We start from the raw sequence: 23824 nt of genomic DNA on the forward strand, positions 1-23824 counted from the left end.
GTAATCCGTATGCAGAAATCAAAGATTTTCAGTGAAAGCCGAAGAAGGCATGCTACAGAATAAAGTAAATAAATATCACCCCAGTGGAAATGCCTAAAACCGCTGAAGGAGCTGAGCTGCCCACCTCTGTGGGTCAATCTGCACGTTACTGTTGTCAGTTAACCTGGACCAGGGGATCACCGTAGGAAGCAACACCTGCTTGTACTTTTGTACGAGCTAGACTAAATTTCAACCATCTAAAAAGGAAATAAAATCAGTCTTGGCCTGGTCTAGCCACAGTCAATGTTTCTTTTATGAGAAATAGGAGCGGAGGTATGCTGTTAAAAAGAATAGGATATTCATGATGCTTAATTCTAAATCATATCTAATGAATAATGAATAGTGAATCTTTGTCTTATATTTGCCAAAACAGAATTACTTGTACTAGAAAAGCACTTAATCCAAACAAGTGAATCCAAAAGTGAATCTGCTGATTTGGAAAAGGAATCTAAAGTCTAACGTAGACCAATGAAGATGATTAAGGTTAAACAGAGGAAAGTTCATTAGTCCTTCCCAAAAGTAATGTCCTACCAAAGGAAGAAATTGAAGATGTGGTTTGTAAGTTGAATTTGCGACTGGTTTTAAGTAGCTTAAGGTACTGAACTTAGAAAAGGTTACTTAATTTCTTTCTTGGGTGCTATAAAAATGGTTTCTTTAGCAAGGTTCTTGTACTGCAGATAAAGGTTCACATGGGTCATCATCGGTCTAAGGGCATCCCTGCTAGGAAGGCTCCTTCTCTCGGGAGCGTGCTTTGCCTTTCAATTAGCTTAAGTCCAAATTTAAACTACAGAGAACATTGGTAAAAACTCCATTTATTTTAATTTTCTTCTGTTCACTTATTGGAGGTTCAGTCTCATCTTTCTTCCTTTGACTTTTGGTAATTTTGTTACTGTTCATATGCCAGAGTAATTACTCAGCTGGTTAATGAATTATGATGCTTATGTTACAGGGAAATCTTTGTAACTTAAAAATAGAAATCGAATTGCTTGTTAATTCCCTCTAGTGACAGGTGATGAATATACCAAAATTAAACTTCAGTCATAGATGGAAGCAACACGGTTGCTAAGTTGCTGAACTCCCTGGTACCTGGGTAAGATGGAAAAGTGATGTCAAATGCCTGCCTAGTTCAGTTCTTCATGAAAAATTAAAAGATTTCTTTTCTCCCTTGGTCACTCGGGAGAGGAGGCTCTATTGTTCAGACCGAGTTCTTTTTTTTCTCCTGTCAGTTGGGATATCTCTGAATTGTGCAATTCTAGTATCTGTACTTTGCTGTCCACTATTATAAACTATCTTTTTTTATGTCTTATTTCATTAAGAAGGAGAGATATTAGTTTTATTTTGTGAATGCTATCTAGGAAATTTATTTAAATTTTAATTGCATATGACTTTGAAATAAATAATTAGCAGATGTGTATAAAAATTCAGAATTAACACTTCAGAATTAATACATAGAATGTATTTTTTAATACTTGTGATAAAAATAATAGTGTTCTATAAGCATACCACTATATTTCTGTGCAAGGAAGAATGATGAATTAATATTAGGCTATTATTTTTACTCAGTGTTCCCTAATACATTTCATTATCACATTTAAATACTAATATACTTAGTTCATCTCAGTATTTTTTAAACAAGTGTTCCTTATAAGTGTGTTTAGTTGAGAACATTTAGAAATTGTATTGAAAATAGTTTCTTAAACCTGTTTTAATTTAATCTGTTTTCTTTAATCTTAATGTCATTGCTTTCAATTGATTGATGCTACTCATTGTTTTAGTCCTTCTTGCCACTCTTAGTAAGTCCTCCTTGTTTCTGGAAATGCTTGATGGCTCAGGTGAAGTTATCAACCCTTCTATTAGATAGCAGAATTGGTGCCTTCTTTTCCTGTTTGCTTAGTTTGGGTTTACCAAGGATAGCTTGTTCAGTAGAAGAATTAAAAGATCAAAAATTTCTATTGATTTGTTCTTCTCTGTTCTTCAGACATCTTTATTTCTACTTTATTCTGCCATGTTTCATTTAGCAGACAGTACTTCAAAAAGTAGTTCTATTCCTTAACCTTGTTGTCATTTCACAAGAAGTTTTTCTCCTTGTGATAAACATGATAAACCTGATCTTCGCTTGACTGAATGGTTCTTAATGTGGTCTTTGCAGGTTGTGGTACTGCAACAGGAGGAGCTGAAGATGAAGGTGAGGCTGAAGCTGGCTGGATTGAAGGTGCTGCCATCCTACTCTCTGTTATCTGTGTTGTACTTGTCACTGCCTTCAATGACTGGAGCAAGGAGAAGCAGTTTCGTGGGCTTCAAAGTCGTATTGAGCAGGAGCAGAAATTTACTGTTGTCCGAGGTGGACAGGTTATCCAGATCCCAGTGGCAGAGATAGTAGTTGGTGACATTGCACAGGTGAAATATGGTAAGTTCCGTCAACTAGTTGTCTACTTTTCTGAACTTCATTTATTCTCCTTTCCCTTTCTAGCAGAATAGACTCACTTCACTGGAAGCGATTTAAAAGACAGAGAATTATGTGGTGTCATTGTTGTCCATGGTAAGGTAACAATTTGGCTGTTAGGGCAAAAGGAAAACCTAAGATACTTACTATAAACTTGCACTAGGTAATTAGTTTTGTTTTTGTAATCTTCACTTCCTTTCACTGACAAGGACAGGAACTGTTCATACAAAGGTGATTCTTTTTCATGGAGGATTACACTATTTGGAATTTTTGGTTTCTGTCGAGTTAGGAATAAGAAGAAATATTTTTAAATGCTCTGTGAAAGGGAATTGTGCCTCTGTGCTCACCCCATTTGGTAGGCTGCTCCAGAGCTATGGATCCTGTAAGTCCCCCCAGACTGGATGCTTCCAGATGCCTTATAATTATATGCCATAGGGAAAGCCCTATGCTCCAGTGAACAGGAAGACTTTTGCAGGAACTCTGTGTTTGACTGAGCTGGCAAATTCCAGCAAAATGCCTGTTCTATCAGCCATCAAGTTTCTCCTGGACTTAGCTAAGGGCTTCCTGGGAGGGGAAGGGGAAAGGGCAGCTTGACTGTTTATTAGCCACTGTTAATTCCTAGGAAGTCTGATGCAGAAACCTTAATGCCATGTTAAGAAGAGTACTCCCCCTGCCAAATCTCAGTGATTATTGTGTTCATCGTATGTTAAACGTGATGCATTCTGATTCTGGGATAGCATTAGGCAAAAAATATTTGCAAGACAAAGGCCCTTCCCTATAGGATTGCAATAATATGGCTGATATGGACCGACACAGTAGTAGTTCTTTCACTTTGCTTTCATTTTACATTTTAATGCAATTGTTGTTAATTGTGATTTTATAATAAAAATCATTATGTAATTATAAAAACAATCTTACTAAACCACTGTGGTTTTCCATTACCATGTTCTTACTGAAAGGTGATCTTCTACCTGCCGATGGGATATTTATTCAAGGAAATGATCTTAAAATTGATGAAAGCTCTTTAACTGGAGAGTCAGACCAAGTCCGCAAATCTGTTGACAAAGACCCAATGCTACTGTCAGGTAAACCTGCCTGAATTCTTGCTGAGTTAGCTTTTATGCACTGCTTTGTTCGTGTTTTGTTTTGGTTTTCCATGCCATCAGGTTTTGGTAACCTAGATACAACTGATCTTTTGAACAGACACTGGCCTTGTCTGTCATTCAAAAGACATGCTCTTGTTTTTTGACTGTGTGCAATTATTTCTGATCATCATCCTTATTTTATAAAGTGAGAAAGTAATGAAACATTTTCAGAGGAAAAGGAAAGTATCACTTAGGGAAATAACAATTGTTTCAATTCATTGTATGCTAATTTTAATTTAATAATTCAATTTCAAAGCCTTTTAAAGTCTCTTTAAACACACACTTTGTGTGTATACCAGATACGATAGAAAAAGAAACATTGTGCTTAGAAGGAAATGGATATACTAAAATATTGTGGGCTTGACTTCTGTGGTAAATTCAAGTTATTTTGTAAGATAATTTTATACAGTAAATCAGTTAAACAGAATGTGATTTTTTAATTCTGATAGTTTCTAAATAGGTTGGTTGTCGATAGATTCCAGCTGGGATGTGATCGCAGAATAACAGCCTGCTGATCTCATAACGACCATCAATGTGTTATAACCTGAAACAGTCATTTTCAAATACATTTGAACTTTTTATTCATGGAAAGGATTCTCTTTGCTGACTGGTTGTACAGTCAGCCAAGAGTCATCCCAAATAGAATGTTTATGTTGCAGTGCAGCAGGTAAGTACGCATTCCTGCAGAAATCCTGCCCCCGTCCTGCCTCACTGAGCTGGCGTTTCCCAAGCAACAACTGTTGGGAGATGCTTTTGTTCAGAAGAGACAAGTAGTGACAAGTAAGGATATGTGACAGGTTTTTTTGAAATAACAGTGCAAATTCTATCCAAACCTGAAATCACATAATTAGTTCCCTGACTATGAGATTATGAGTGTTTATTATGTAAATGATGGGATTGTGGTCAGGTAAAAAACCCATCAGATTTCAGTCAAAAGGTGGCTGCATTAACGTAAGGTGAAGAAATTGCTCGTGTTATTTGTGGACTTGCCATTGCCACAGACTTCATGTTACAAAAGACCATGTTAATTAATTTTAACTTTAGCAAGCTTCTAGCATCTTTCTGCCTGAAATGGTGTATTAAAAATGATTTTGTTTCAAATGACACAAAAAATTTCTATCGCTTCTGAGAATAAAGCAGCAAAACAAATTTCTTTTGCTCTTTTAGGAGAAAAATTCCTTTGGTTTCTTTAAAAATATTCTGTTTTTTATTTGTTCAATGTTTGTGCTGCCAAGTGTATGCCTTTTGCTGTTCATGTTGTAAACCCCCAATTTTTTCCAAGTTATAAAGAGGCTGATAAAGATTAGTGGAGTAGCTGTAAATTCTGAAGGCTGCATTTGTGCAAAGAAAATACAATTAAGAGCTCAGCATTTGCAGGCAGCACGCATACAGAAATGCTGAATAGTGGGGCCAGTGCCACTTCTGAATTCTTGGTGTCCCTCTGGCTTCTTCATATGCTGTAAGGTAACTTAAGTAAGTGTTCCGACTTTCGTGAGTAGTGTATGAAACTACTGACTGTTATTTTTGCTAGATGTACAATAATTTGATTTATCCTAGTAGTGCAGATATTTAGGCTTAACTTGATTGTAGATTAAGAATTCTCTTGGAGATGCTTTCCAGTGTGTAAACGGAAGGCCTGCAGTGATATTTTGAGGAAGGGTAGCTCACTGTTGCTGTTCCTAACAAAATTTGTAATCCAATGTTGTCCTTGAAATATTTGTGCATTTTTTTAGCATTCTTAGCTGATAGTTGTGCTGTTCTCTAAATATAACTTCGTAACTGGCATAAAATTTTCATTTTAAAGAGATAGTTTTAATAATGATATTTTCTTATAGAAACTTCTAACATCAAATATCATAGACTTTCATAAATTAAAATATCCTGTTGTTGAACTCTAGAGGTTTTCTGATTATGAAGTTTCCATTGATTCGTGTACTCTCACATCTTTCTAAATTGAATTAGATCTTTTTGAATACCCATAGTTTTCAGTGGTGGCTGTGAAAAAACATGAAGGCATTGCCCTGAAAGGCACGGTGGGAAGAGAAAGGGAAAAAAGCAGTCAAATTAGGAGAAAAGATGTTTTTGCCTTGCTTCCCAAAACTCAGATTTCTTTGCTGTAAGGAGAGAAATTTGTCTTTATGTTTTTATTGCAGAGTTATGCAGAGTTAAATAAAGTTTATACTCTTTATTTTTTTCTATTACTATGTAATCTCTATTGTGATTACAAAGAAGGTGAAAAATAAATGTGGTATTTTAACAAGCACTTCACACACCTTTGGTCCATACTTATACTAATGAATTTTTACTCTTGCTGTGTTAGAAAATCCCTGAACTCTATTTGCTCAGGAGCAGAGTTGATGATTTGAGACTCTATCATGCAAAAAACTACCTTCTTCCATAGATACGGTGCAAGGTTTAATCCTAGTGATGCAGAAGCTGACGTGCCCACTGGAAATTGTTAGTAGTCCAAAAACTTGGAAACCACCATGTCTTTCAGGGTGGGTTTGACCTGGTTTAAAAACTGAGTTCCTGTTGGATGTTAGCCTAGACCTATATTTTTGTAAAACTTCTTTAAAGAAAAAAAAAAACAAAAAAACCCCTGCAAAACCAGCAAACAGACCTTAAATTTTCCTCTTATCTTTGCACCTGAAGACATCAGGAAGTTATCTCCAGGTAGGCTTTTGGAATTTAGACAAATATTGTCAGGATGTTACTTGCCACTGTTCTCCCTTAATCATCTGTTGGAAAACAGTCCAGGTTTGACAGAGGAATAACTGAAAAAAGGTAACATTTGAATTGCAGCCACAGTTTGTTTTGTGAGTCTAAATTTGGTGAAAGGTAAACACCCTGAATCAGGAAGTATTATTTTCACCATTGGCTCCTGAAACAACATTTTTAATATTCAATCAGTTTCAATGACATAATTAAACTAAATGAGTTTCTGTGCTTAATGTCCTGTTTAATCATCCAGATAGTCATTGAGAAGTACTTGATAGTACAATAAGTACAGATAGTACTTGAGAAGCAATTCTAAGAGTACAAATGCTGAGTAAACCAGATGGTTCATTTCCATCTGTATATAGCACATTTGGTACCACCTAGGATGGCAGAAATGGAAATACAGACTCCGATATACCTGAAACCAAAAGAAGCAGCTTCTCTTCTATAGTTCCACTATACTTCTGCCTAAAACATTTTCCTTCTTTTAGTTCGTTAACAGAGACTTGCATGCATAGTGTAGCATAAGCCATTGCATCAAAAGTCATCAGCTTAAACGAGACTGTGGTGACGTTAAATTTCTTTGCAATGAGCATGGGCATGTGTCAACCACCAGATGAAGACAGCTTGGGTCGGACTGCTACTCAGCTGTCTTGGTTGAAGCTGACGTGCCCTTTAAATTTTGTACAGTTCCAAGTGCCAAGAAATCCATGATTCCTAAATACAGAAGTTTTGAATACGAGTCTGGCCTCAGTCTGGCACACAGTGAAGTATTTTGGGGTACCACCTGATAACAGTTAACATTGTAAAAAATACCTTATGAGGCTTACTGTTAAAAACTTTTTTTCCCAGGTATTTAGATTAATTTGATTAAGGTATGAAAGAGTTACATAGAGGAGCTCAACTAGTGTAGTTCTCACTGAACTGAGACTGACAGAACATTACTTTATCCTCACCTAACTTTTATAAACGCGTATTTCTATCAATGCACAGCAAGGATTTGAAACAAAGAAAACTCAGCTTATTCAAGGACAAATAAAAGAAATTTCTTGGTCATGGTGCTTTGTTAGGGTTTGGAAATAAAAAGGAAGCTTGATAAGGAATCGGGTCAGTTATTGCCTGGAGAAAAGTAGTTCTGATTCTGTCTTAATTCCCTGCCAGAAAATATTCCAAGCTAGGCTTCTAGCACAGCAGAAGTTTTCAGAACAGAGCAGCTAACTTCAAATGTTCCGAATTATTTGGATATGTTGAAATTACACGTAGATGAGTTTTTTCTGGAAAACTCTCTTTTGTTCATAGAGGATATTCTGATGGTCGGTTCACTTCATTATTAACTTCAGTTACCTCTTAATAATTGCAGTGACTAAAATTGTTGTTTAGATACTCAGAGAATTTTTGTTCACTGCAAGTTTGCTGGAAGTAGCGTAACAGTATAAAACCCCCAAACTGGCATGCTTTCGTTTTCTTTTCTTATTTTTCAGCCCTATTTCCAACCCATTTCACCAGTACTGTTATTAGATTTGGGGATTTCTGAGCAGTCTCATGTTTAGTTGCATTTTTGTCTGAAAAAGTATATACTATACTACGTTCCTTATCTGTCTAATCTGTTTACCTCTTTTCTTACTAAACTGGACTTCTTCCTTCTCTATCTTGGAATATTCACCATTTATCAACTTCAGATTAAATACTCAGCATATGAAAAAATGTATTTTACTAATATTGAAAAATTAGTCTTGAGAGGGAACGAAGTCAGTAGAATTGTTCAACATGAAGTTGGAATACATACTTAGCGTACAGATTAAGTGAGAAACATGCATTCATTCCAGAATTCCATTTATGTAACAACAGCTGATTGAAGTCTGTCCTGGTTTCGGCTGGGCTAGAGTTAATTTTCTTCCTAGCAGCTGGTACAGTGCTGTGTTTTGGATTTAGCATGAGAATAATGTTGATAACACACCGATGGTTTAGTTGTTGCTAAGCAGTGCTTACACTAGCCAAGGACTTTTCAGCTTCATTTTCCCTTCCTTTTCTGCCCTATTAAACTGTCTTTGTCTCAACCCACAAATTTTACTTTTTTTTCCCCCGATTCTCTCCCCCATCCCACTTGGCAGGGTGGAGTGAGCAAACAGCTGTGTGGTCTTCAGCTGCCTGCAGGGTTAAACCACAACAAAGTCATAGAGCCCATTTCTTTATTCACGCTAATATGATTATAATACCGTTTAGTGATGTTGCCAGAGTTAGGTGGAAGGAGATTCAGCTCTTTGGTTTAGCTTAGATGCTGAAGAATTTTTCCAGTAGTACTAGTGGAACATAGTCTGATGATAAATTAGTATGCTCTAAAACATGCTTTTTATGCACCATAACAGTTTTGAATTATGTTTCATGACACTAATGTTAAGAAAAGGTTCAGAAAGACATTTTTGCCCTTTCCAGGTGTGCAGAGGTAAGCTTGAAATCTGGTGGGTGCATGATTTCTTAATAAAGCTGGTTTTGAAACGTAGGTGTACATGCCATTTTTTGGAGGATATTTCTACCCACCTTTGTAGCCCAATACAGAAGAAGATTCCTTCAAAACAAAACATAGCTATGCTAAAAGCAAGTTCGTAATTAAAATGTATTTTAAATGGTGTTACATCTTAAAGGAGGTTCTTCCAAATTTCTGAGTTAAGTTTCAGACATTTTCTGTTTTGTCTGAACTAGTACAACCAAGGCTATTCTGGTTTTTAAAGATCTTTTCTGTTCCTTCAGGCTTGAATGTAACTTGGTTTTTGTTGTTCGGGTTGCGGTCCTAAATTGTATGTTTGTGATGTGTTGCTCTATCATGTGAAAGAAAGAAAATGATTTTTAAGGAATCAGACTTTATCTCAGAAAGCCATCGGAACAGTTCTCAATGCACCAAGAAGGGCTGCTGGTTTGTTTGTTTTTTTCTTTTTAACATATATCTGACCATTAGTGCATTTTTGTTTTTATTCAGCTTATTTCTGCTGACATTTTCTTAGTGTTCTGATGAGATATTTATGCTCTCAAATTAGGCTTAGCGTTGACAGATGTTCTCTCTGTTCCGTGTTTCTGTTTTCCTTTTAAGAACGAGTGGTTTTGATTATTTAGAGAAAGATATTTTGCTTATAAATAGATAGTTGCATTGCTTAGTATGTTCTAGGACAGCAACTGGATGAGCAGTAATAAGAAAATGGGATTTTTTAAAAATGGGTTGCAAGAATGTGTGTGTATATATATATAAATATCGATCTATTTAAGGACACAGGTCCATATATCATTCCTTTTTTCAGCTTTTGAGATAACTCAATGAAATGAATATATGTAGATGAGGATGAACCCAATAAAATGTTTTTTAGAAAGGGAGGGGAGAAAGAATCTTTCCATGGCCATTCAGGTTTAGTAGATCTGAATGCCCAATAAGATTCTCCATGAGAAATTAATTATATTCCCCAGTTGCTCAGTGCAAAAGGCTCATGCAACAGGCTTTCAGTTGGTTAAAAGCCATTTTGCAGGAGTCTGCAGAAGGCTTGTTTGAAGATTTCTTTTATTTTTTACTGTGGCTTCAGGCATGCCCTGCTGTGGTACATTTCAGAACTACAGGCATCAGTGAACAACTTCACTTTAGTTTTAAAATATTGAGCGGTAATTAGTGATGGAAGTGGGTAAGTGATAGGGGAAAGATAGTTGAGTATAAGCATACCAGAATTTTTACCTCATTAGCTACAGAATTGTTTAGGACAAGTCAGTTAATGAGTCTACCTAATTCATGCTGTTACAGAATGAATGAAGCAGTGATGTTGTCTTAAGGAAAGTAAATGCAGAACCTTACATTTATGACAAACTTGATAATTGTAAAGCAGTACAATGTAACTTTTGAAGCGAGGTGAGGATCTAAGGAACAACAGATTAAAACTCAGCAAAGAATAATAGTTTGTCACAAATACTGCAGTGACAAGGCAAAAATTAAAGTGAGTATTGTAAGCAGTATAATTGGTTTACTATCAAAATGGTCAAACGGTTTAGCTGACCTAAAGACTCTTAAACCAACAAATAGCTTCAAAAGAAGAGTAAAAATGCTTTCTTCCTCCATGCCCCCATGCCCCGCCAAAGGAAAAAGTAATTACTGGACTATGTTCTGGTTCCATCTGGTCTCATTCCTCTGATGTCCCACAGCTGCAAGTCTGGGATAATGACTGGTCTTAAAATATAATTTATTTAAAACTATAGCACCTAGGATTAAAAACAATTGTTAAATAATAGAATACTTTGTGAGCAGGTTCTAGTTAACCGTGTGTCCATCCATAGTTCACTTGGAGGTATAAATACATGTTTGTCTTTTTTGTATGCGATGATTTTTTTCTCAAGGCTAACAGTTTGTGTGTTACAGTCTATTTTCATAGTTTCCAAACTACTTCCTTCTTCAAATACAGGAAAGAGTATTTAAAAAAACGCAAGCCCAGTAAACTTTCAATCCTAGTTTGCTCTGTCAACTTTGTGTTAAGAAATGATTGCTTTTCCTCTGTGTTCTCACAGTGACTTACACTTAATAGGCATAACATAATTTTCTACTGCTAAAGGATAAAATATGAAGTCTATTTCAATGAATAGCTTTATCTAACTATCAGTAGTTTCTCGTCATTACGTATTTGGTTTTTATCTATTTCACAGGAGCACTGCTGATCTGCTTGTATCTTTTAAAATTCATTACCTACTAAGGATATCTCTCTTCAAACATTGTAAATATTACTTCAGTAATGAAGTTTTTAGATTGAGACTTTGTCACCATATGAAATGACAAATCGGTCACAATTTGATACCATCCTTGGCACATTTGTTCCTATGCTTCAATGACAGGCTTTTTTTTAATGAGCTTTTATTAACTGGCCTTAAATACATGTCATAACAATAGGTTGTTCTTCATTTTCAAACTTTTTTTTAGAAATAGCCAGAGTGCAATTGCGTTAGACTGATCTTTTGCAAATCCTCTGTTATAAAACTTTTCCAAAATGTAAATCAGAATACTTTTGATCATTTTCAGGATTTTCTATTTGTTTGTGTTTCCACAACTCATAGCAAAAGGTTTCTAAGAGGCTGTGATCTTAGATGCACCTAACATTTGGTTCAATATAGGAATAATAGCTGTAAATAAAAAATTTCTATGCAATAAAGCATGAAATATTTCTCAAAAATAATTTACTTAATATAATGATATAATTACCTAGTTAAACAAATCATCCTTCTCGGAAGAACTTAATGTACATTTTGATTTGTTTCAGAGAAATCTCTGCACAAACTGTATTTGTTTTCAAGTGTATGTCAGATTCTTCTTTGTATTTGGGAATATCTTGATTTAATTAAACATCCCCTTGAAGATTTTTCTCTGTATTGATTTTTCAAGTTTGAAGATGTGAAATTGGCTTCAAAAATATTTTTTTCTAAGCCCATAAATCAACCGTAACTGAGAAAGATGAGAGAAATTACACACAAGTTTTCACTTAATGTATGTAATAGTCTTCCAAGTTACAAGAATTAACTGTGTGACGCTAAACTATTATCTTCCAAGATTATGTAAACTTGGTTAGTGAACAACATTTCTTTTAAAAAGGGAAATTTAATGTGTGTGGTTAATGGATGTGCAGCCTAAGATTTGCAATTAAGCACTCATTCTTGGCTGAGAATAATATACAACAAAAGGGATTATTTTGGGTATGTAATTATATTGGCCTCAATATAGATTTTTAAAGTGTAACAAATCTCTCTCAGTACTATAATAAACATCTTGCATAAAATATTTAATGGTTGTTCTTTTTATTTTTTTAGCTATATATAACTTATCTTGCATATTTTCAGGTACTCACGTCATGGAAGGCTCTGGACGAATGCTTGTAACTGCTGTGGGTGTGAATTCCCAGACAGGCATCATCTTTACTCTGCTAGGTGCTGGAGGAGAAGAAGAAGAAAAGAAAGATAAGAAAGGTAAATTTCACAACACATAAGGATGCTCCGAAGAAAGCTATTGGGCTTTGTGTAGCCAGAGCTCTCCTCCATTTTTGACAAATAAATAAGATTTTAAAAACTTCCTTTTTGTATACATTTTTGTCATTACATGTCACACAGAAAAACAGCAAAAGCTGTTAACCAATAAATACATTGGATAACAAGATGTTTTTCCAGTGTGAAATTGCAGACTCTCAGTACATAATTAAATGCAAGAGAATACATGGGCATACTCCCATTGCCGTGTCTTCTTTACATAAATCCATACTCACCTAAGATTTGCTAAGGTTTTGCTCTTGTGCATTTACGTCTATGTAATATTTTTTTCAGAAAAAAAAACCCTGGCCATGGAAAGTGTGTATGTCTTTGAGCTTCAAAAGAAAATAAAGATAAATGTGGCTTTTTGCTAGCGTAGTTGTTTAAAGTCAGTGAGTGACTTTAGAGGCATTTTAATTTCTTAAGGAGTAAAGGTCAAACTAAGAGTAGTAAAAGAGAAGAAAGTAGCAGTAAATGTCAACAGAGAGTTTAACTTTGGTGTCCTGTATCAGTTAATGAAATCAAGAAATCTCTTTAGACTTTGCACCTTATTATAGTGTGGTCATAAGCAATTGCTAACTTAGGGGTTGCACATTAAGCAGAAACATGATTTATTGTGTGTCCTTTCCAGTTTTTGTCCATACAGTCTTGTAAATTGTTCACGTCTACATTCAGAATTTCATTCCAAGTTTGTTCTAAGAATATTTATCTTTCAGACATAATTAAGGGCCAATTAATATGGGGTTTTTTTAGACATTTCCACTCTTTTTAGTGGTTTTCACTATTAATAAAGAGTAGTTATAGCTTTATTGAACATTTTACTTAGTATCTGTCAGGCAGTGTGATTCCACCTTTTTTTCATTTCCATCCTTTTAATTTGAAGCTGCAGATAGGAAGGCCAAATTTAAATGGTTTTCATGACCTACAGTTTCCATTTCTGAATATGTTCAATAATTGGTTGCATTTGACTCCATGTTTCTCTGAGGAAATCCCTTTTTACTTGATGAAAGACTTTATGAAATGTTTACCATTTCATTTCTACACAGAAATGCACAATACCTGCTAGGTGTGGTAAATTCTAGGAACATTAAAAGGAGAAAGACCGAAACTTCCCAAAGTAAAACTCTTCCATGTCAGACTAGTTTTGAACCATATCTCAGAGTTTGATCTTGCTATCATTAAGAGAAAGACTCCTAGACATAGACCTTTGGAGATCTGGCAGCATCTGTTTTGGCAATGTCTAAGGATATTGTAGGTGAGAAGGAGCAACTTCAGTACCTGTTTGAAAGTGACAGCTTTCTGCCCGGAGGTCCTTTGTTTAACTGAGTTGGCCTTCTCTGTATGTTATTTTGCTCAGGACACTCTTGAGTCTCTCATGTTTCATTGTGGAAAGCCTTGAAAGGCAGGGAAAGAGAAATCTGAGATAGCAGAGTGATGCACTGCACTGTGGTTGTAACGTACTACCCAGAGACAGAGATACTTACAGAGGTGTGTAAGAACTTTTTATGCAGATGCTGAATCTAATTGGATATAGTTACGATATCGAGACAATTCCTTCACATTTTCTAATGTTGCTAGTAGCTTTGTGCTAGTGCAGAGGAGTGCCTGGGCAGAGCTGGTTGTAGACTGAGGCCCAAACTCAAATAATGTACTCTCATATATAAACCTGCAATTCTCTGAAATCCTGCCAGTCATAAATGTTTGTTTCAGTCTTATGTGGGTGTGTGCTTTTATCGTTCATTAACATTTTGTAAAAATCATCATACAGGTGTGAAGCAGGAGGATGGACATCAGCTTCCAGGTAGAGTACAAATTGTACCGCATCAAATGAAAGGATGAGGCTTTTAGCCAGCAAGCTTTGGTGCAAATCAGGGTTGAACTAATGATTGAAATAACTGTCTTTGAATCAGTCGAGTTAAATTAAAGAATAATTTCAAATCAACAGGGTTGTTCGTGGCAAACATTTAAGTGTGCACGCACTGTTGGTGTTGCAAATCTTAATGTTAAGCTTGAGTAATCAGTTATTCTCCAGAAGTAAATTACAGTATATTAAATGTTGGAACGCATGATTTGCTGTTAGCAGTTCATGCTGTGCTGGTTAGTATGAGTATCCAAATGGAATAAAAAATAAGCATGAGTAAGCAAAACAGTTTTAAGTTATTACCATCACAGTAATCAAATTTGCAATTGAAATTTTCACGAATGTAGTTACACAGGGTGTGTTTTTAAATTCTGTATGCTGTTTATTTTCTTCTCCCAATTTACCATTTGTAAATAAAACGTGACTTTTTTTGTTGAATAACAAACCAGTGCAGTGTGAAACGGTCACTATGCGTCAAGTACTGAGGAAGTTCAAGAGTCTCGATCAGGATTCATTGTAGGACTTCTGTGTTCTGTTGTGAACCATTAACCAACAGAAACAAAACAAAACTTGTTTTATCTGTTATTTGTAGAGACTAATTTTCTGAACTCCAGTATTAAAAAAACATACTAAAATAATAAAACCTTCTTCAAGTTTTTCACCTTCCTGTTAGGAAAGATTGCTTGACCAATTTCTCTAATATGCAGATAATTGCTGAAAATAAAAAGAGGATTTTTTTTTTCTGATACTTTTTTCATTTCACCACAAAACAGACAATTACATGTTGTCTATTATTTGGATTTAAAATAACTCATTATTCTCCTCAAGACTATATTTTCCATTTCCACATACAATATTGAAAAGTTTAATGTTTCTACTCAGATCAATGTGCCTATTAACTAGGTTTTGGCAGGACATAGGTTGAGCCTGTGTTAGACTGGGATATATCAGCAATAATACATCATAATATGCAACATTACGTAAAATACAAAATAGGTGATGTTGTATATACTATGTAGCATGCTGCATATTTTAAAACTACCCATGCATTGTGTAAATTCATTAACTCAAGGGAAATATTTCAACCATTTTAATATTTGCATGACATTCTATTAAAGTAAAAAAAATTACGCATAAAAGGACCAAAGCAATGTACATAGTACTGTGTACGGTCAGTTCTCACCAACTCTGTTAACTTTGTTAAATGTCTTTCATATTTATTTATTTAATTATTATTTTTCTTCCATGTATGAGTTTTTGCCTTACTTTGTAACACCTTTGTAATGACATTTTGGTTGTGAAAGTTATGTTAATTAATTTAAAACAGATTGATTTTGGAGAAAACAAAGCCATAGTATTCCATAAATGTTTTTTGTTTTGTCATGTGCATTTGTTCATGATGATGATGTTGTTGTTGTTATTATTACTATTATTATTTATTGGTTTTTTTATCCATTATTACTCAGTAGATTCTTCCCATCCCTCCTCCCACCCTCCTTCAGCTACAGATGGTGCAGCAGGTGCAAATGCCACAGATAATGCAAATGCCAGCTTAGTCAATGGTACGTCAAGAACACCTAGCTTGTTTTATTTGATAGATTTCTCTCCTGACTATATAAGATTCCCTCTTCCTTTTATGAACTGCACAGACGTTGTATGTGCACGTGATTACCCTCTGAGAGATCCTACTCCATGAACTCTATAGTAACATAAAATAGATGCCACAAAGATGCTGCGACTAACTTACTTTATTCACACAGAATTAAGCATGGGAGAGGAAGAAGTAGGAATTATGATCTATTTGCCATGAATTAAAACTGCAATTAAAAGGAACAGTTAAGTAAGGCTAGTTTCAAAACTTTTGAGTTGCCTTTACATGAAGTTTCATTGTAAAGCTCTTCTTTACACATTTGTCAGCACAGATGTGAAGAACACCATGATAAATGGATTATATCTTCTTTTCTTCTGATGCGGCACTCTCATAAGTATTCATATAGCCTTCATGTAGTTCTGAGAAACAGTGCTGGGGTCAGGAATCTGGCTCAATTTCAACAAACAGTGCTTTAGGAATAACTTTTGCTGCTTTGAGCATCTTTTTTGGAAGAGACTGAAAAGTTACGTTTGTGGATATTTGTGTATGCCCTTAGATAGTGATCATCTAATGAGCCTGCCTGTATTTACTAAAAAGAAAATTACTGTAGCCAATTTTGACTGTCTCTTAGTACAGATTCTTGATCCCGCTTTTTAACATGCAGATATTTCAGTACCTCTTCTAATAGTCTAATTCCAGTATTAAATGGAATGGGTCAATATTAGACTCGGCATCAGCTGTATTGTTCTGATAATCAGATACATTAGTCTTTATTTGCCATAGAAACATCTCCCTCTTGTACAGCACCAATAATACTGACAAAAGTAATTCTACTTTTCATTGTGTTGTGGCAGAAATTTTTTTCCATGCAGGTCAGTAATTGTTGCATTATGCATGTGAAACTACAGTTTCTGACATAGCAATACCAAGTACTAAGCAAGTACTAAGATTTACTGGTGTAATATCTTATTTAAAGCAATGACATAGGAAATCTTCAAGCCTATTTTTAAATAATTTTATTATAATTTAAAAGAAACATATAACCAGATTTAAAATTTTACTCCTGCATATTCTAAGTTTGCTGGAAAACTAGGATTTACGATCCCTACTTCTCACTGCATGACAGGAGCCTGTATCATCCTGGTTCCAACACCCCAATTTCAGATTCCTTAGAGACCAAGAACCAGGAAATTAATGATGCATATTTCATTCTCCATTCTTTATGCTCTATGATTCTACTCTGTTGTGCGTAAAACAAACATATGCATACAACAAAGCCTTACCAGATATACTCCTTCAATCCCACTGGAGGCTGCACTATTACATTTATGCTCAGTCCTGCAAGTTGCCGAGTACTAAGTTAAGCATCTGCTTGAGTGCTTTGCTGGAACCACTGCTCAGCAAGATGCAGAAATGAGTCCTAGATTGTTCTAACCTGGTTTCTCTGTTAGCAAGTTTTAGTTGCCTGATAAATATCTGTTGAGTTTGGTCTTAATGCCTGAACTTAATGTGGAAATTGAGTTCCAAGGGATATTAAATCAGTGTCTCAAGTATGTGATTTTCCATCATCTTCTCTCCCATCAGAAACAATAGTTACTGTCCCTGTTTATCTCGGATTTGAGAGATACATACTCAGTTCTTTTCAGTGCACAAAGTGTAGAAGTAAATTTTTTGTGCAGCTGAATACGTTTTTGCTTTTAACTCTTCTGAGGTGAGGTGGTTGAATTAATTCTACAGATCTTTGATCAACATGGAAAGGAGATACTTTCCACAGTTCAACTTACCTGACATTGTGTTCAGAGGAGAACTGAGACTTGGCAAGTAGAGTTAGATCTGAATGCTTTGAAATTGTCTGGGAAATTGTCGAAGTCTGATTTCTGTTTATACTATACATTTTTCTAGTCAGCAGTGACGATGAGTTAACAGAATAGATATGTTTTGGAGGGGAGAAAGGAAGGAAAAAAAAAAGAAGTTCTAAAGCAAGGAGACCAAGTTCATGTAGATATTTTTTCAGTCTAGATGAAATGATTTTTTTCAATAATGTCTGAGAATTCTCCCTGAGATGTGACTGGAAACAAGCATTTTTACCTATAGTCTAGTACCTCTGTGTAGAAAATACCTGCAAATAAGAAAAAAAAAAGATATATACTTGAATAAGTGCTTAGCTCAGGAAATGCTATTGCTTGTTACTTGAAAATCAACTCATTACCATTTCCAGTTTAATATTGTTAGTCTTAGTTGTCAATATACATTTGACAGAAAAGAAGTATTTAGTTTTCAGTCAGTGAGCTTATAGTGATAAATTCATACAGGTTTGTTACACAGCCTGTTTGTTATCTGCTGTATCAAAGGAACTATTATAAATTCTGTTGGGCTTCAGTAGTTGAGATTAAAATACATAATTGTTTGATGGTCTCTTTGTTAAAACTATGGACAATATATTAAGTTTTTAAAAGGTTACAAGTTAAGGTTATGAGCAGATCAGAAAGTTTTACAGAAAGGTAGTAATTAATGAAAATTCATCTAATTTTAAAGTATTGTGTTTAGAAAAGGTAATTTTTTTAAAGAAAACATGGGAAGCAGCAATCACTGTTTACAGGTTGTTTATCCCAAATTTGATTTCCTTAGAGAAAGGAGTGCTTGTCATTGTCCAGTAGAGCACTACCTGATTCCTAAATCAGGATTTCCATGTTGAGTTGTTGGGTTTCTTTTGGCATTTGGTGCTCGGAGAATTTGTTACTTAAAATTATATTCTGATATCGAAACACCATACCAGACTCAGAGAAATGTGTCAGCTGAAATACTTTACATCTACTGTTAATTCTGTTGGTTTTGGCATATGTACGCTACTGTTCCATTCCTGCAAAGCAATTTGCAGTTTCAATGTGGTTTAAAGTATTTGCTGAATTGTAAGTGAAGTTATTTAGTGAGCGCATAGAAGAATTATCTAAAACTTCCTATTTGATACCGTGGAATCAGATTTATTCTTTTGTGGTAAACCTGTGTTTTACTAATACATTGGCTCTGATATCACACTGCATGAAAGAATTCCTAACGATTCACTTCAGATATGTTTGACATCACTTTTCCCCCTATATATAGATTTGCAATGTGCATCTGTTCTTACTAGCTGCAGAATATAACTGACTTGGCGTAAGAGGGCTATAACTCATTTCTATTGCAAGATGAGACATTTTGGAAAATCACTAGGGTGTTTTACATTTTGTGCTCCATCACAGCACATGAGAACATAACTCGATTAGCTTCTTCAGTTGATTCCAAGCAGTTTCTCCAATGACCAAGTAATTTCTAATGTCAGCGATAGGTCTTTGTTGTTCTGTCTCATTGACTCTTCAGAAGGGGCTGGGGGAGCTAAAGGGGAGTCTTTCTTGGAAATTTTATTTGAAGAAGTAACTGGATTTTGGGGTACAAACTTTGGCAGTAATGGTGCCATAGGTGTGTTCCAAAAGACAGAAATTTTAATAAGGCAACGGCAACATGCAGAACATTTTCTATTCAAATTCAAAACCTTCAAAGCAGCTGCAGAATACAACTCACATTAGGAGGCTCTATATTCTCTTCTTAACCTTCTGATTTTTCATCCTTGCTTAGAAAAGTGGTAAAAATAAACTCAGATGAATTACTCAAGACTTCAGGGCCCAAACATAGTTACTTATTTCCAAAAAGAAAAGAAGAAAAAAATTGGCAAAGTTATGTAAAAATGTATCATGTTTTGAAGAATTATGTATAAAAATAATATCAAAATATTAACAAATACTCATCCTTTTAATGTTTCTGAACAACGCACAAAGGTCAGAAAGATGAGATAGTATTTCTGGTCCTAGCACTAACTGAAAGGAGAAAGGATTTCTCAGCAGTAGTAATTCTATCATCTTAATTTATTTCTTAATTTCTTTATTTATTCATAATTTATAGCCAAGTGCAGGCTTAGAATTATTTGGAACAGGAGGAAATAAATCCTTTACAGCATTCTTTTCTTTATCATAGTTACATAAATTACCTATTCTTTGTTATTCTATCTAAATAATTGGAATATTTAGTTAGCTGTGATGACTTCCCCCCCATCCCCCAGTAACCTAAGTGCAGTAGCTGCTGAGGTTAAGAATATATTTCTTAAATACTTATGTTTACATTGTTGTTAACGATTGTCCGTTTTGTGGACTGGTATTTTTAGGAAGCCAGGGTAGATGAATTGTTAGTGGAATTCATTATGACAATTATGATACCCTTGTTAAATAGCAAATATATATCATAAAGTTAAATACTTTGATTTACATAGAAAAACAGTGTATTTTGTGTTTGCCAGTTATGAGAGTCATGGTTTTGGGTTTGGTTTTTTTTTTAAGTTGAAGAATCTTCAATTATACTGCTTTAAGGTTTTGAGTTGTATTCTGAAAAAGGAACTATGGAGCTGGCCGTAGAGCAGACGGTCTGCTCTAAATTAATGTTTTCCGGTTCCTAAGGAAGGCTTTATCCTCTAGCCAGAAATCAGAATCTCTAGAGATGTTTTATGTCTTCCACTAACTTTATTAAAAACCATTCTAAGAAAAATAGCCATTAGGCAGATAGCAAGTTCAACCATGCACTGTGTGCAAAAATTTTTAAGCAGATTTCACAATGAAAATGAACTTGGTTTTGTTCAGGTTCATAGATTCATGTCTCATGGCAAAATGTAAGTCTTTGGAAGATAGGTACCACCTTTTTAAAAGTCGTGTTATAGCCAAGGTGGGAATAGAGTTAGAAATACAGACAAGCAGTTGATGCTAAATGGTTTACTTCAGCATACTTTAGTAATCCATCCGAGTACTGAGATGATTACACGTAGCGGAACGTCCTTTCCTTTACTGTAATTCTATGCTTCTGAATTTGTCAGTGCCTGTAGCCTGTTAGTGTGGGGTGAAAAGTTACAGTGATAAATTTATGACTGATTTGGCCATTTTTGCTCTTTCTGAGAGGGAAGTTTTTAGTGATCTCCCAGTTACTGAAAATACAAACATGCAAGAAAATGCATCTTAGCCATTTAATTTTGCTACTATTTATTCACAGCATAGGGTGAAAAAATGAACACATATGCTGAAGCATAATTTCTGCTGCTTTATTGTGCATGTCAGTACCAGCTATATTATTGCAGGAAGTCAGAAGAGCAGGACTTAACTGCTGTCATATTTTCTTTATAAACTCTAATAATACATTTCTTATTAGAATGTGTCAAAAATCCTGTAAAGGTGTTTCAACTATTAGTTTTCCTTAGCATTATTTTTTTATTGTGCATTATACATAACTACAAAAAGAGAACGTCATCCATTCTGAATGTAATATTTATAAAATTCAAGTAGTCTTTTCCGTAAGATAAATTCATATATGACTGTGAAAGTTTCATAAGGGATCCCACCAAGAAATTCTGAAAACATTTGAACTTGTTTGCTGGTTATTCTGAATACCACAGTTTGTATGCTCTAATTTGTATTTTGCCATTTTTATTTCATATATGTTTTCAAATGGTATATTTTCAGTTTAAAAAAAACAGATAAGGACTTTGGTATGGTAAGACTTATACGTAGCTAAAATACTAAATTGGAAATTACAGATGCACTTGGCAAATCTTTCTTTAGGATAAATCTGAATATAGCATGATCACTTGGCACTCATTTACAGGAGTAACTTGCTAAATGATACAACCAAGTGAGGAAGATGTAATTTTAAATTAATATCTGATTTACATTTTTATTTATTTATATTTATTAACACTATTATTTATATTTTGTCCTAATTTACAAAAATAATTAATTTAATTCTGGACTACATTAAGAAAGTCATGTTCTGTACTGGTGTGTGCCAAAATTATACCTGTGATTTTTTTAAGTCCCAGCTCTCTGAAATTTCAGTTCAGGAATATTATTCAAATTCTACTTTCCACTGGATTCTCTTTATTAGTTTCACCCTCTTAATTTATCTGATTTGCTCAAGAATATGTGCTGATATTTAGTGTTTTACATGTTGCAACATTGAACTTTACTGCAGTTCCTTGAATGTGTCCAGCTAAGTTGTCCATGCTTCTAAGTAAACATATGATAAAAATGGCTACTGATCATAAATTATTCAAATTACTTTCCACTGGATTCTCTTTATTAGTTTCACCCTCTTAATTTATCTGATTTGCTCAAGAATATGTGCTGATATTTAGTGTTTTACATGTTGCAACATTGAACTTTACTGCAGTTCCTTGAATGTGTCCAGCTAAGTTGTCCATGCTTCTAAGTAAACATATGATAAAAATGGCTACTGATCATAAATAAGTATCTGTAACGTGCCCATTACTTTTGTCTGCCCTTTTTATTTAAATTCCCATTTTCATGTTCTGTCTTGGGTGAAGATTGTTTTCTGTCTGTTGTCTGTTGAAATTTTTCATCATATAGGCAAAATGCAGGATGGGAATATGGAGAACAGCCAGAACAAAGGTAATCTTCTTTCATATTAAGGAGGTTGTGGATTTTATTTTTAGCATGTAGTTAAATTCTGTTAAAAAATGAAATGAGAATTTGTGATTTGTGCCTGTGTGTAAAAATGGCCCTACTGTTCAAACAGAATGTTAAAAAACCCCCGAACAATCAAACCCAACAAAAAAACCTACCAAAGAAATTGTAACTTACAGAATTTTGATATAGCAGATATTTAGGATAGGAGAAGATCAGTGTTTCTAATAAGCTATTTATGGATGATACTTTCATGTCACAAAGTTAATTTGAATTCATTTTTCTTGTGCAAGTTATGTATGCTGTGTGTTGTTAGTGAATTTCCAACCCTATTCTTGATACGTCTCGTCATCTTTGGTGTTTAATGACATTTTACAGACATATTTTCATTTGCAGGGAGAAAGTAAAGCAATAACAAAAGGATACTTTAAAGCCAAGTGGTTATTTAGCAATATAGAGGTGTATTAGAAGGATAAATAACAGGAAGATTAAGCCCTCTTCTTTATGTCTCATCATCTTTGGTGTTTAATGGCATTTTACAGACATATTTTCATTTGCAGGGAGAAAGATAACAAAAGGATACTTTAAAGCCAAGTGGCAAGTGGGCAATATAGAGGTGTATTAGAAGGATAAATAACAGGAAGATTAAGAATCTTAGGAGTTTCTTATTTAATGTACACTCTCAGGAAGAAATTGAAGTAAATATTTTGCTTTCTCTGAAGCAAAGTCATGGTTCCCTTTTTATTGTATGAGACACTAAGGTTAAATAGATGAATGAGATTTCCAGGTCAAATAAGCATGGTTTTGTACAATCTGTCAAAGCAAAGCTGTTTCATCTCATTCTATTTAATTTACTTATGTCTGTGTTCAATACAAAACAGACACATACGCATATATGAACTGGAATGTCATTGCTTTTAAAAAACGTCTTTCTCTTTGATGCTATAATAAAGTTTCCTTATGTTAGCATTCTTTCAAGAAAGGATGGTTTAGCCTTTAAATTATGTGTGCTTTTTAGGGGAGAATGAGGATGGTATCACCGTCTGACCTGATGGCTGTTACCTGAACACTGAATGCTAAGGAAACTTTTTAAGTCTGGTATTATCTAGAATAGTGGTTTGCAAAGTGTGGTCCACTTGTCACTGAGGTGCCTGTGCAGTCAAGAGAAGTGGTGCATGGATCGTCTGTGGAACCACATTGCCTTTAAAATGTTTTCATGAAAAGTATGATTATAAGGGTGCATTGTAATCTATGAGACATACCAAAATTTCGAGATATATAGACCGCCTATTTGCCAAAGCATTTGAGATCTGCTATTCTAGGAAATGCTGCACTACTGATGTACTGTTACTTGCCAAGTAATTTGCAAGACATTAAGTGAGAGAGAGAGAGAGAGAGAGAGAGATAAAAAACCCAGAATGTTGTTGGTGGTTTAAAATATAACTAAATAAATAAAATTCAATGGTTTTCATGGTACTTGACAAACAGCGCATTACATAT

The 23824-nt window shown here is 34.6% G+C and overlaps 1 protein-coding gene across 5 annotated transcripts in view; it reads left to right on the top strand.

Moving 5' to 3' along the window:
• ATP2B2 (ATPase plasma membrane Ca2+ transporting 2) overlaps nucleotides 1-23824 on the top strand; it is a 193882-nt gene that overhangs the window by 85329 nt on the left and 84729 nt on the right. Inside the window, exons 3-8 of one of the 5 annotated variants that reach the window (XM_009287043.2) lie at nucleotides 2189-2446; nucleotides 3442-3567; nucleotides 12196-12321; nucleotides 14147-14179; nucleotides 15709-15801; nucleotides 22268-22309. In XM_009287043.2, coding sequence (XP_009285318.1) covers nucleotides 2189-2446; nucleotides 3442-3567; nucleotides 12196-12321; nucleotides 14147-14179; nucleotides 15709-15801; nucleotides 22268-22309 — 678 coding nt within the window. Of the gene's footprint in view, nucleotides 1-2188; nucleotides 2447-3441; nucleotides 3568-12195; nucleotides 12322-14146; nucleotides 14180-15708; nucleotides 15802-17783; nucleotides 17802-22267; nucleotides 22310-23824 lie in introns of all 5 variants that reach the window. The other 4 variants (XM_009287045.2, XM_009287047.2, XM_009287046.2 and 1 more) reach the window with 4 other exon arrangements.

This window comes from Aptenodytes forsteri, unplaced genomic scaffold, assembly GCF_000699145.1.
Source record: "Aptenodytes forsteri isolate BGI_AS27 unplaced genomic scaffold, ASM69914v1 Scaffold105, whole genome shotgun sequence".
In the NCBI taxonomy this organism is placed as follows: Eukaryota; Metazoa; Chordata; class Aves; order Sphenisciformes; family Spheniscidae; genus Aptenodytes; species Aptenodytes forsteri.